The following is a 14,895-nucleotide window of genomic DNA, read 5'->3' as shown; positions in this document are numbered from 1 at the left end:
ACCATAAATATCAGATCTTATCATATATCAGTACATGTGATATTTTCAAATGTTGCCTTTGGTCAAATGTCCCAAGAGTCGCATGCAGCGTGCACAGCCACGCACACACTCAGTGTCACACACACACACACACACACACACACACACACACACACACACACACACACACACACACACACACACACACACACACACAGTGTTGGTTCATCTTTATTATGATTGGCTGAGCATGTCGTTATAACTCTAATTAACATATTCATATTTTTCATTTATAACAAGATTTTTTTATTTTTATATATAAAAGTACAAAAAAAAGATAAACACCTGCTGGGCTGTGGGGTTTTATATCACCATGGTAACAACTCATGTCACAGGAAGAGGAAGTTAAGACACTAATACGGTCAGCTTCCTGGAATTTAGTTTAAAATGAAAATGTTTCAAACTAATTTTATTTACCTTATAATGTGTCTGCTAGTCTAAGTTAAAAAAAAAGTGCACAGATAAAGTGACATCACTTCCTCTTCCTGTAGAGATCAGCCAATAGGACGTCGACAACGATTGTGAATCGGTTAACAGAACACATCAATGGCAGCAGTCTTCAATGTGAAGACTACACAACATCCCAGAATGCAAAAGTCCAGTCAATGTGAAGACTACAAAACATCCCAGAATGGAACAGTCCAGTCAATGTGTGTGGACTACAAAATATCCCACAATGCATTGCTGCAGTCAACGTTTAGACCACAAAGTGTCCTTTAGTGATCCTTAGTTCCTGCCTCTTTGGGTTGCTTTGCTGCCATTGGCTTATTTAGTGGTTTGAGTGACAGTTCAGTCGACCATCGACTGAACTGTCTGAACGGTCTGAATCGCTACAGGAACTACACAACGTCCCATAATTCAACAGTCCAGTCAATGTGAAGACTACAGAAAACTCCCAGAATGCATCATTAAAGTCAACGTGTGGACCATAGACATGAAAAGGCCTCCTTCGGCTCTGGAGCGCGTGTCTCTCTCAGGAGGCAACATGGAGGCAAGCTTTCCCGAGATTCCTTGCGAAGCATAGCGGAAGCTTGACAAGCGTCCTCGTGTGTCATGGAAGGGAACGTTCGGTAGGCCAATCAGAGACAATGTAAATGTTTGTTTTCTCATTCCAATAAAGCTCCTTTGGATTGAATTGATAAGTTCCGGAAAAGTAGTCACTTGAGTGGCAGCGACGCAGCATGCCTTCAGCACTTCCTCCTTACACTGGACACACATCGCTCCAATGAACTGCAGCGGCCAATGAGGCATCTATTTTTCTATCCGATGTGAAGACTACAAAACATCCCATAATGCAACAGTCCAGTCAATGTGAAGACTACAAGTCCTCCCATAATGCAATGGTCCGGTCAACATGTGGACTACAACAGTACAACATGATCCTTTAGTCCCTCCCTCTTTGGGTTGCTGCTGTGTTGCCATTGGCTTATTTAGTGGTTTGAGTGACAGCTCAGCCAACCAACCAGTGGCTGAATGAATCACTACAGGAACTACACGACTTTCCCAACAGTCCGGCCTGACGGGGTGGCGATATACTTTGCGCTGCCATTGGCTGATTTAGTGGTTTGAGTGACAGCTCAACGGACCAGGTGACTGAAGCTCTCTATGGCAGTGGTTCCCAGAGTGTACAAATGGGGGCTAATTAGTGTCAATTTGGGGGTCCTTGACATGAAAAAGTTTGGGAACCACTGCTCTAGGGTTAGCGACTGACATCGATAAAATCTATATTTTATTATTTATTATTATTATTGATTATATTTTGATCGGTGAATGTCACAGATCAATACGTATAAAAAATACAGTTCCTCTGGCCCGCTTGCAATACCCTCACGGACCACCAGTGGGCCACAGGCCACGGGTTGGCAACCTCTTTACTGTCCTTAGTAAAAGATGAACAATAAGAACTCTGCCTACCAGTGACATCATTGGTAGGCAGGGTTTCTGAACCAAGGACAACACAGCGTGAGCAGACAGACATGATGTCACTGGTAGGCATGGGTTTCTGAACCAATGAGAACAGAGTGAGTTTAGACGGAAATCATGTCACATTATAATGAGCTCACACTGGACAGGCAATCAGCATCCTGCATACTGCTCCTCCGTCCAATAAGGACGCAGTAAGGACAGGGGGGGAGAGGGCGTGTCCCTAAAACCTGTGATATCATAAAGCTCTGTTTCACTTTAAGGCCTGCCATTGGTCCGTATTGGCAGAAGCGGGCAGGATCTCCAGTCCTCAGGGCCGTTGCAGGGTTTTGATTGGCTGGCTGGCTGGGTCTCCGTTGCATCCTGAGTTGCTGTGATTGGTCCGTACGGCCAGGACGGACGGAGCGAGGCTTGCGGTTGGTTGGTCAGTAGGGCAGGGTGGGCGGGCTCTTGTTTATCCTGAGCGTTTGAATGGACGAGAGAATCTTCTTCTGATGACCGGCCAAGGTCACGCCCACTCTGAGCAGGTCACTATGGAAACAGACATTATGACATCATTATGACATCATCACAGAGGTCACACCTACTCTCGACAGATCGCGGTGGGAACAGACACAAACATCATGACATCATCATGACATCATCATAACACTTCTGTTGGAGTGATTTGATTGGAGTGATTTGATTGGATGGAGTGATGGCTACTGGTTATTAATTTAAATGGCCTTATATCTACGCCTTGTGAGCTTGTAGATCGTCTATTTTCGGTATCCGAAATAACTTTGGACAGCTGAGACTTTAGTTAAACTTGCAGAGCGACGCATGACTTTATCTGGGTTACATCTTCTGATAGTCGTACTTGAACGTTGACATGAAATAATAGTATAATATGGTGTGTGTATATATATATTACGATTTATTTTTTTACTTACTCTGCAGTGAGGTTCGTAACTGTTTCCAGATCAGTGAATCCAGCCTGGATGAAGTTCACTTCATATCGAGTCATGTTGAGCAGCTTTAACCATTCACACACCGATGAGCAGTGAGACAGGCGAGGAACCCTCTGGTCCAATAGAGGCTGAGACGGACTGAGAGACAGACAGGCAGAGAGACAGGCAGACACAGACAGACAGGTGTAATTTAATCATACAGATTACAGAACATTTCAGGCAAGAACACACTGGGGACGGAATTCTTTGACGTCTTTTTGACTTCCGTTGGGAGATGTAAAGGTCAGAGATCTTTTGTCGAATGACTGTGAGCTTCAGTTCCTGAGGGATCCTCGTGGAAAGTTACAGCACAGAACTGCAAAAACTGCGGAACCCGTGGCGGAACCCGTACGAAAAAACAATAAGGGGTATACGCCCCTTTGGGCTTGACTACAAATAATAATAATAATAATAATAATGGTAATAATAATAATAATAATAATAATAACAGTTTGTGTCTCTCACCCTGGTCCCTCGGCTCGAGTGATCTTCAAGGAGGCGGGGTTTCGGATCAGCCTATCGAGCGCGGCGACCACGGCGCAGAACCGCGGCCGATTGGCTCGTTCCTTCTGCCAGCAGTCCAGCATGAGGGCGTGGAGCGAGGAGGGGCAATCCGGAGGGGGCGGTAACCTGTAGTCTTGTTCTATGGCGTTAATCACCTGGAAAACACCAATAATTAATCAAGTGAAATTGGAGACGTGTCGTCCAGTACAGTAGCAGTCCCTCCTGGGTTCCATTATATCCACAGTTTTACACTACAGTAGCTCTTGCCGTGATGCCATGTTTCTTATTCATCTTTATCTTATGCTTAGCCAACAAAGGTGCAAGCATGCAGCATTATTAAAAACAAACAGCTGGGTAGTGGCCTGGGCCATGGCTCAGTGGTCCAGGCACCTTGGCTGGCAACCAAGTCTGGCAGTGTGCCGCGGGCTCGACTCCCGATCCCGACGGCCTTTACTGCATGTCTTCCCCCCCATCTCTCTCCCCATTTCCTGTCAGCCTACTGTCTGTCCCTCCATAGAAAATATAAAATAAAGGCGAAAGCCACAAAAAAAAACATTAAAAAAAAAGAAGAAAAAAAAAACAGCTGGGTCGCTGGATGGAGTGAAGTTGATCTTGAATTTCAAAGCTTGCTGTTAGAGCATGTAATGTAATCACAGCCTAGCTCCTTCTAACGCTATGGACCAGAGCTAATCATAACCCTTAGCCTTGTAAAGACCGAAAGAACTGTGGTTGACAAGATCGCTACATTTCTTTTCATCCAGAGCCGTCGGCTCTCACCAACTCAAAAATCACTAGGTGAATGGTGAATGCCCTATAACACAGACAGACAGACAGACAGACAGACAGACAGACAGACAGACAGACAGACAGACAGACAGACAGACAGACAGACAGACAGACAGACAGACGTCTTACATCCTGGTTGCTCATGTCCCAATAAGGTCGCTCTCCGTATGACATCACTTCCCACATGACGATGCCGTAACTCCACCCATCACTGGCCGACGTAAACTTCCTGTAAATCAATCAATCAATCAATCAATCAATCAACTTCAGTAACACAAGTCTCCATGTCTCTCCAGTTTTTTAACAGAAAATAAAATGTTTTAAACAAAGAAATATCACCCCAAATCAAATAAATATCACTCTAAACCAAATAAACATCCCTCTAAAACAGGTCCGTATCAAATAATCATAATGACCTGTAAGCTATCGCTTCAGGAGCCGTCCAGCGAATAGGAATCTTTCCTCCCTGAGAGAGAGACAGACAGACAGACAGATTAGAATCACTACTGTATATCACTATAATGTATATGCACATTTAATATGATCTCATCCTATAGTATGATAGAATGGCATTTTAAACGCTTTACAACAGTCCATTCATTCATACATTGGGAAGTAGTCTCGTGCCAGAATGTTCCCTCTCGCAATTTTCAAAGAGATGGGGGATTTGTAAAATGAAAAATTATTAACAAAAACTTGGTCACAAAAAAATTAATCGAAATCATCTAAGCATAATTATATAGCTTGCTGCTTAGCAGAAATGGAAATAAAAAATAAGCTCTAAAGATATTTTTAAATATATTTTTATGAACGGAAATGACAAACAGATTACTCAGATTTCGGTGTAGTTCCAGACATAGCATACTATAGCATTCAGAGATTGTGGAATAGTTGTCTGGCTACGCAAGACTATACATTCGGAGGTGAAGCGGCGAACAGTCCATGCCAGCGTCCTCACTTCTCACGGTCACACACCGACGGTGGCGAGCTCGCGCCGACCGACTCACTGGAGGCAATGTGGAGTTCAGTGTCTTGCCCAAAGACACTTCCGACATGTGGACAGGAGGAGGAGCCGGGATTCAAACCGGCCGACCCACGGATCATTGGACGGCCTGCTCTACCTCCTGAGCCACAGCCGCCCCGATACATACATATGATTATTTAATTAGTTAGTTAGTAAACTAACTAATTAAATAATCACATGTGGCAGCCCCTGCCCTCTGCCCTCTGGAACTCTCCCCTTGGAGATTCGCCAGACTCCTACATTGGACGCTTTCAAGTCTGCACTGAAGAGACATGGGGTGCACCCAGAGACATTTTGTTTACTCAGGCAATTAGTTTGTTTGTTTTGTTTTCTGTTTTTCTGTTTTGTAAAGCGTCCTTGGGTTTCTTGAAAGGCGCTATATAAATTCAAGTTATTAAACTCATCAAATAGATGTATATATATTCATTAACTCACCAGGCAGCTGGTATATGTGGGATCAGAAGAGTTCTCAGTCAGGAATCTGCTCAGACCAAAATCTGAAACCTGCAAATGAAAAAGAAAACACACTAGTTATTAAAACACACTAGTTATGAAAACACCTGCAACTGTAGTATAAAACACTGTAGGTGTTGTTACTTGGGACGTATGTGTGCGTGTTGGGAGGATGGGGGTTAGTGGGGAAGTGGGGCAGAATCAGTTTGAATCCGTTTTGCAGCACCTCTCACTTCTGTTTCCAAACACTGAATGTTGTCTATATCTCCTTTAACTTGTTAAGTGAAGTGACATACCTTGCAGAGCAGGTTGTTAGTTAAACAGTTATACTTAAGCACAGGTAATTAAAGGTAATTAAACAGTTAATTAAGCACAGGTAATTAAGGTTATTAATGACCTTGCAGACGAGGTTGGAGTTGACCAGGATGTTTCGAGCGGCGAGGTCTCTGTGAACAAAGTTCATGTCTGACAGATACTTCATTCCTGAAGCGATGCCTCGCAGCATCCCTACTAGCTGTATACACGTAAACTGACCGTCATTCACCTGCATGGTAGAGAGACATAGAGAGAGAGAGAGAGAGAGAGAGAGAGAGAGAGAGAGAGACAGAGAGAGAGAGAGAGAGAGAGAGAGAGAGAGAGAGACGTTACATTGTATTCGTAGAGAACGGGCCTATTCATTTCAATGGTATTATAAAGCTGTCTCACCCTCAGAAAGCTGTCTAGTGGTGTTATAAAGCTGTCTAGTGGTGTTATAAAGCCCATCTCACCCTCAGAAAGCTGTCTAGTGGTGTTATAAAGCCTGTCTCACCCTCAGAAAGCTGTCTAGTGGTGTTATAAAGCTGTCTAGTGGTGTTATAAAGCCCGTCTCACCCTCAGAAAGCTGTCTAGTGGTGTTATAAAGCCTGTCTCACCCTCAGAAAGCTGTCTAGTGGTGTTATAAAGCCTGTCTCACCCTCAGAAAGCTGTCTAACGCTCCGTTCTCCATGTATTCCGTCAGGATCATGACGGGACAGGAAGTGGTGATGACTCCTTCCAGGTGGATGATGTTAGGATGCTGGAACTGACCTGAATGGAAATACACGATGAATAATATATGTAAATATATGATAAATACGTGTAAATATATGAATAATATATGTAAATATATGATAAATACGTGTAAATATATGATGAATATATGTAAATATATGATAAATACGTGTAAATATATGATGCATATATGTAAATATATGATAAATATGTGTAAATATATGATGAATATATGTAAATATATGATAAATACGTGTAAATATATGATGAATATATATGCAAATGTGTGTAAACGTCCAGATGTCAGGACGGTGGTTATACTGACCCATGATCGACGCCTCGGACAGGAAGTCCCGCCTCTGCCGGTCGGTGTATCCTCCCTTCAGCGTCTTGATGGCAACGTAGTTCTCCTTTTTACCCGGAGCTTTGAACCGGCCTCGGCACACCTCCCCGAACTCTCCTGTTAGAGCACGCCAAGGTTACTACAGCTACAACTAACTACAAACTAAAACTAAAACTAAAACTAACTAACAAAAAAAAACATTTTGTTAACTGAACTAAATAAAAACTAGAACAATTATAACCAACTGAAACTGTATTGTGTGTTTACAAAAACTAACTAAAACTAACTGAAATGATAGACAAAATGCCTTTCGTTTAGCTTAATATGTAACTGAATATTATTTTCTTAAGTTTTTATTACACAATACATTACTCTGGCCCCTTTCAGTCAGGTGCAGGATTGAATAGGGCAGAAAAAAACGAAAACTAATAAAACCTAAACTAAAACTAAGCGTTGTCACAAAAATACAAACTAATAACTAGCAAACCTGCTCTAAAAACTAACTACAACTAAGTGAATTAGAAGGAGACGAGAGAGAGAGAGAGAGAGAGAGAGAGAGAGAGAGAGAGAGACATACCTGCTCCTATGACCTCCTCTATCTTGACGAAGGAGGCATCGATCTCCTTGGTGAACTCCCTCACGGCCTCGTTGGGGTCCTCGTAGGTGAACGGGTCGATGTAGACCTTCATCGCTACGGACACAGTAACCATGGGAACCGCGTCAATATGACATCACACGTTTTAAACATCAAACACAAGGTAGTGAGACCAGATTCTACAAAATGTCTTCTAAATCCTGATAGTTTTCTGAAAAACCTTATGTTTCTGTAGCAGTGGTTCTCAAACTATTTCATGTCAAGGACCGCCAAAAATTTGAAAGAAAGAAAGAAAGAAAGAAAGAAAGAAAGCGTGTCACTCTGCTACACGCTGATTGGCTGAGAAGGAGGAAGAGGCGTGTCACTCACTCTGACCCATCAGGTACTGTCCACTCTTATCGTTCATCTCTGCATCGCTCGCCCTTCTCCTCCGTCTGAGAGAGAGAGATAGAGAGAGATAGAGAGACAGACAGAGAGATAGTTATTTTAGTTATTTTAAATCCACTAGTTGATCTTTTTGGTACTAGTTGATTAGTTGATAAGAGAAAAAAAAAGGGGGAAAAAAGCATTATTTTTACTTTACCGGTAAAAGTATGCAGCAACTATCGCCACGGCGATGAGTAGGAGTATCCCCATGGCAACCAGGATGCCTGTCAGCAGGTGGGTGTGGCCTTTCTCCTCCGCTGGGATGTAAACAAACAAACAAGTACAAATTGTTCATAAACAGAGTCTTCTGGTGCATGAGTATAAAGCAGAGTGGTTGGTTTCAGACATGCACTCTCATCTTCTGCTTTTCTTTTTACTGGCTTGTATTGTTTATTTATTACACAGCTTGGTTGAATGCTTGATTCTGATTGGTTCAAGCGCCGAATTCATCCATCGGTCTGTTATTTCTGGATAATGACCGCTCCGCTCTATAACAGATCGATGCCTAATCAAACCCTCGGAGCACCTGCTGTGCTCCGCTGATTTACTGCTGTCTCCAACATGACAGCCATGTAAACAAGACACACGCAGTGTCATTTACAGCTAAACATTGCTCTCAAAAATGTTTTTGTAAACATTTGAGCGAGAAATGGACGAAGCAGTACCCGAAAATGGATTCTATTTGATCAACTCACTTCCTATATATATATCCCATTCTGGACGGGAACCCCTTTTGGTGTTTTAACTAAGCATTATGTTATACTTTAGCTATTGAAAAATAGCAGATCTACAAGCTTGTAGGTCTGCTGAAATCGTGAAAATGCGCCACAAATCTTTGAATATATATTCTTTCAGAAGACTTTTTTTTTATTTCGACGTCAAGCCTAAATGGGATATATATATAGTGATGTATGGTATACTTACGTAGCGGTAAGGTGTAGAAGGTGTGAACGGGGCTGAAGGTTCCGTAGCCGGCCTGGGATCGACCTCTGACCTGAACCTCATACTGACACGACCTCTGGAGACCCCCGACGACCACCGAGGGTCCCGACGACGTCACGTACTGCCACTGTCCCGATCCATCCTAAAGTATATATAATATACACATTATGATCCATCCATTCCTAATATACACTGTTGGAGACAGTTTATGTTTTTTCATATACTGTATATCAAATAAGTTCTTATAATTTGGATATTTGATTTTTAGAAGCCTTGAAATATGTTTGAAATATGTCATGTTGATTTAGTGAGCCCTTATGCCCTTCCTTTATAATTTTTCGCTTTCAGAGTAAAAGCTTTCCTTGTATAGCAATCTTGAAGTTTATTGTAACTCATGTAGTTTATTTTGGCTCACTTGGAGAGGAAGTGGGGTAGCTTGTTTAAGGTCACTTGACATACATTTTGGAAACAATTGGTAGCGTGTGTATGTCTGTATGTGTGTGTCCATGCGCATACCTTAGGGCTGTAGCGCGTGGGTGTGTGCATGCGTGTACCTTAGTGTGTGTGTGTGTGTGTGTGTGTGTGTGTGTGTGTGTGCGTGCGTGCGTGCGTGCGTGCGTGCGTGCGTGCGTGTGTGCTTGCGTGCGTGCACGTACCTTAGGGCTGTAGCGTATCTGGTAGTCGAGGATGAGCTGGTTTTTGGCTCTTAAAGGAGCATTCCACTCAACTGACAGACTGTTCTCTGACGCCATGGTGCTCTGGAGCCCGCCCACCGCAGCTGGAACTGGACACATCGACCAATCACAACGCAGCAATACATCAATCAACCAATCACAACGCAGCAATACATCAATCAACCAATCACAATACATCTATCAACCAATCACAATACAGCAATACATCAATCAACGAATCACAATGCATCAATCTATCAATCAACCAATCACAATACATCAATCTATTAATCAACCAATCACAATGCATCAATCTATCAATCAACCAATCACAATACATCAATCTATCCACGCTTTTGACAATAATTTAACTCTTGAGAGTGTGAAATGAACCCTGAGTGTGTGTGTGTGTGTGTGTGTGTGTGTGTGTGTGTGTGTGTGTGTGTGTGTTTGTGCCTGCGTGCATGTCGTGCGCGCGTAACGTGCGCTCTAACTAACCATCTGGGCTGGTGGTGACGTTGACCGTCTCGGTGGCCGGCTCCGATTGGCTGAGAGCCGACACGCCGTTCAGTGATTGGACGGAGAAGGTGTAGGCGGTGTGTGGGCGGAGTCCCCAGATGATGACACGCCGCTGGGGCACGCCCATCTGGGCGGGGCTAAAGAACACACCATCACCGCAGGGCGTCCATACACTGCGGCTCGCCTGGGGAAGAGGTTTTGCGATCGCAAAAAAATTACTTTATGCACAAACTAGAAATACATTCAAATCATTTGCATTAGCAAAACACTTAAGTATTTTGTTCTAGTTTAAAACGTTTTGCTTGACTTATTTTTTAAATATGTTATTAAATATTTATTAAATATGTCTTTATTTTTATTTTTTTACTCTTTTAGAGTTTTAAAAGTTTTGTTCTCAAATTGTTCTGTAAATGTGTTAGTCAAATACATTTCATAAGATTATAGTTGATGGCTTCGTAAACGCCTGATTTTACACTGCATGAAAAACGAAAATAGCAGATCTACAAGCCATAAGATGAGATGCTCATATAACGAGAATCTCATTATAATACGCTAATGAGCTTGCATGTCATTATAATATGCTAATGACCTTGGAGGGCGTGGAACACAGGATGTTGTAGCGGAGGTCACCCCTCCCCCCTCCGTCCAATGGTTCGCTCCATTCCACCGTCACCATGGTGTCGTTTACCATGGCAACCACTGAGCGGGGGGGAGAGGGGGGGGCTGGGAGAAAGACAGACAGACAGGTCAGATAGACAGACAGGTAACTGCACAGTATTTTATGTACAACTAGAAAAAGTGCCCTTCTGGGCACAGGTCTCCACCAGGAGGATAGGACTGTGAGATGTTTGGCAAAATGTTTAGGATTAATATAAACATGTTTTTGAGGCATTTTGTTCCAAAAATGTGTTTTGCAAAACTCAACCTGTTGGTGGCGCTATAACAGGCCAATGTGAAAAGGGTGGGATATATTCCTCAGCCTAGTAAGAAAATGTGTGAAAGATTTCACGTAAATTGCATGCTGCGTTCATGATTTGAGGCTTTTGTTCAAAACGGGGCAATCTTGCAAACTGTGAAAGCCAATTATAGCCAATTAGGATGGAATATGAAATATCGGACGGATCAGACTTGAGCACATGACCATAGAGATACTGTGTAACGATTTGTGAGATTTTTGGACAGAATCTGGAGGAGTAATATCAAAAAAATTGTTTTTGCAAAAGTCGGCCTCCTGGTGGCGCTATAAAAGGCAGATGCGGAAAATGCAGGTCAACGGTTTGTCCTTGGCCTCTAGGGAGTGTGCATGCAACGTTTCACGCAGATCGGTGCAGTTTTAGGTACAAAATGTGAAAAGCTGCCTCATGGTGGCGCTATAACAGGCCGTTCTGGAAAATGTGGGGCAGAGGTTCATCGTTGGCATCCAGGGAGTGTGTGTGCAAAGTTTGGCATCGACCGGGTTAACGGTGCCGGAGATTAGCTGGTAACGGACGGACGGACGGAAGGACGGACGGACGGACGGACACACACACACACACACACACACGGACGGAGTGCAAAACATACTCTCTCCCCATGCCTTCGGCCTGGTGGAGACAATGAATGGCGTTTTTGAGGTGCTAAACGGACTCCAAAAGTTGCGCAACTTTGTACACTCAATCACAAGTTTTGAAAAACTTTTGGCTGGTTTCTGATTAGACGGTGTAGTAAAATCGACTCACGATAATCTACACCTTAAATCAGTTAAATATCAATCCCAGGTGCGTTATTTCTTTCCACAGTGCTGCAGCTGAACTATGTATATGGGAAGCGCTTGATTTCCTTACCAACCCCGAAGCACCGCCCACGCTCATAGGACTGTGAATGAGTGGCTCCGGGCGGAGCTTGTAAAGACAGCAAGCGCCTCCTGTTCCCTCGTCAACACAGCTGCTCACCCTCGCAATGTCTCGGGCGCTTAGCTAAGTAGCTGTGCTAGCTGTTTTGACGCGATGCTCACAGACATATTAGCTAAATCTGGATTTAAAAAAGTATGAATTCCTAATATCCGAATATTAGGTACCATGAGATTGACACTTAAACACTTAAAGGGCCACTTCACCCCTTTTGCAACCAGATCTCATTTTAATGATGTTTATGACACAAGAAACACTTTCCTGGGGGGTTTCATGTGTGTAAAATCTGCTTTTAGAGTCATGACGCCATGTTCATGACCAAAATTTGTCATGGAAATGAGGTCTCACTTCCTTCCTGGACTACAAGCCACCAGCCTCTCCCCCTCTCCACAACGAGGGGAAGTGCACCAAAGCATTACGGTCATTGTAGAAATTCAGCAATCCAGTCAAACCCTATAGTCAAACACACAGACTTCATTATTTTTCTGGCCATAGAGTGCAAATTTCAACTTGTGCTACTGCTGTTTACTACAAATACTATTAACATTGAGTGACTGCAGTTTCTTCCAGCGGTGAAATGGTGAAATGTCCCTTTAAGTTTAGTTTCTCGATGTATTTGTTTGGCAAAGTTTTAAACACACAGCTTGGCTGGAATGCCTGAGTAAACAGGGAAGTGTCTCTGCCTGGTGGCCGAGAGGTGTAACTACTTTCTCTAGTGAATATTATTAGGAATAGTTTCATGATTCTCATGTTGCCATGTTTGTAACCGTTTTACAAAAGCAATAAGCCACGCACTAACGCTAACCCCCGTGTAGCTTATTGCTTCAGTTTATTATTAGAGAGAGAGAGAGAGAGAGAGAGAGAGAGACAGAGAGAGAGATAGAGACAGAGAGAGAGACAGAAAGAGATGAAAGGAGGGCAAACTGACATCCGATCCTTGAAATCTGTGTGTGCGTGTGCGTGTGCGTGTGCGTGCGTGTGTGGACAATAATTAGTGAGACTTAAAGGGGAGGATCTCTTCTTTTACAGAACACAGCTGTTAACACAATGGACGGACAGACACACACACACACACACACACACACACACACACACACACACACACACACACACACACACACACACACACACACACACACACACACACACACACACACACACACACACACACACACACACACACACACACACACACACACACACACACACACACACTATCGTGTGAATGAATGCTTTTTCAAGTTTTGTGGGAGCTTAGAGAGCGATGTGCGGACAGACAGACAGACAGGTCATACAGACAGACAGACAGATTACAGATTACTTACAGGTGCATGCGGAGGTGGGCGGGTCCGAGTCCGCGCGATGGTAACCGTGGTGACAGAGGCAGTAGGCGGAGCCCGGGATCTGAGTGTTGCTATTGGCCGGACACAGGACACACCCACCCAGGCCCGACCCTGCCTTGAAGTGCCTTGACGGACAGGCTGAGGGAGAGAGAGAGAGAGAGAGAGAGAGAGAGACACATTGTGAGCTTATAGATATGAAACGAGGCCCTCTGGAGTGAGTGTGGAACTCTAAGTGGTTAAACAGACGAATAAAAAGAGAATGAAAAAAATATATAAAAGTGTGAATAAAATGAATTCACACTTGTGTGAAGTGAGCGGTACTACGTGCCTTTCATCACAACGGTGATGATGTCATCAACATGACGTCCAATCACATCATGAGCACATTCCATACATGCTCAAACGGACACACAGACATGCACACAAAGCTGGGCATAGGAGCGGCTGCACCGCTCAAAAAAGAGGAATGAATGAAAGAGGAATGAATAAAGTGTGAAGTGAGGGACGCTCTTATCATCGTACATCATCATGCATCATCTCATACTGGCCAATCAGAATGCCTGTTGCCCGTTGCCACAAATTTACGTCATATTTGGCAGACATTTGACCTAATTTCTCCTTTCATTGTAGATGGCAAATATGATACGTGTGGGGACAAGATGGCATAAATTCTCCCTTCATTGTTAATGGCATTTAATGTTTGCGTTGCGGATATTTTTTGGTGACAAGAGCTGTATATAGGAGGGGCTAGCGCCTCACACTTGTGTGAACTTAATATAAGTGAGGGTTGCTCTTATCATCATACATCACATCATCATCACATTCCGGCAATTGTCACAATTGTCGTCTTCAATTTTCCGCCCTCACTTTTTATCCTCAATATCTACTTTGCTCAGCCAATCAAATCATCGCTATGGGGTGATCAGCCAATCAAATCATCGCTATGGGGTGATCAGTCAATCAAAAATCCCTACAATTCACACAAACACACAAAGCTGGGCATAGGAGGGGCTAGCGCCTCGAAAAAGAGAGGGATGAATAAAATGAAAGGAGGGATGAATAAAAGAGGAGTGCCTTTCAGACCGACAGACAGGAGTCAGGAGAACTGAACAGGAAGTGACCTCGGCTTCCACAGGAAGTGGAAACCAGCGTCACGCTGTCACCACGAAGCAACGCCTGCCAACACTCTGTGCGTGTGCGTGTGCGTGTGCGTGCGTGCGTGCGTGCGTGCGTGTGTGCACGACCCTAGACCCTTGCTTACTGTAAATCGCTCTGGATTAAGAGCGTCTGATAAATGCCTACATTGTAAATTGTAAATTGTGCGCGTGTACAAATGGTAGAAACACAATACAGTCCAGGGTTAGCCGACAGTGTGTGTGTGTGTGTGTGTGTGTGTGTGTGTGTGTGTGTGTGTGTG

At 43.6% G+C, this 14,895-nt stretch overlaps 1 protein-coding gene across 1 annotated transcript in view; it reads right to left on the bottom strand.

Moving 5' to 3' along the window:
- Positions 1–214: 214 nt before the first annotated feature.
- Positions 215–14,895, bottom strand: part of LOC306913672 (ephrin type-B receptor 4b-like) — a 29,873-nt gene continuing 15,192 nt past the window's right edge. The window contains exons 7-23 of the mRNA XM_079490473.1: positions 13,461–13,616; positions 10,836–10,969; positions 10,226–10,430; positions 9,710–9,837; positions 9,036–9,195; positions 8,269–8,368; positions 8,055–8,119; positions 7,668–7,781; positions 7,073–7,207; positions 6,671–6,783; positions 6,116–6,262; positions 5,701–5,769; positions 4,658–4,707; positions 4,371–4,470; positions 3,417–3,610; positions 2,895–3,050; positions 215–2,493 (exon numbers count right to left, since the gene is read on the bottom strand). Of these exons, the coding sequence (XP_079346599.1) occupies positions 2,388–2,493; positions 2,895–3,050; positions 3,417–3,610; positions 4,371–4,470; positions 4,658–4,707; positions 5,701–5,769; positions 6,116–6,262; positions 6,671–6,783; positions 7,073–7,207; positions 7,668–7,781; positions 8,055–8,119; positions 8,269–8,368; positions 9,036–9,195; positions 9,710–9,837; positions 10,226–10,430; positions 10,836–10,969; positions 13,461–13,616 (2,132 nt within the window). The 3' untranslated portion in view covers positions 215–2,387. The remainder of the gene's footprint in view (positions 2,494–2,894; positions 3,051–3,416; positions 3,611–4,370; positions 4,471–4,657; positions 4,708–5,700; positions 5,770–6,115; positions 6,263–6,670; positions 6,784–7,072; positions 7,208–7,667; positions 7,782–8,054; positions 8,120–8,268; positions 8,369–9,035; positions 9,196–9,709; positions 9,838–10,225; positions 10,431–10,835; positions 10,970–13,460; positions 13,617–14,895) is intronic.

This window comes from Electrona antarctica (assembly GCF_951216825.1).
Source record: "Electrona antarctica genome assembly, chromosome: 21".
Lineage (NCBI taxonomy): Eukaryota > Metazoa > Chordata > Actinopteri > Myctophiformes > Myctophidae > Electrona > Electrona antarctica.
The sequence above is the reverse complement of the archived record's forward strand: the minus strand, read 5'-3'. Positions and strand labels throughout refer to the sequence as shown.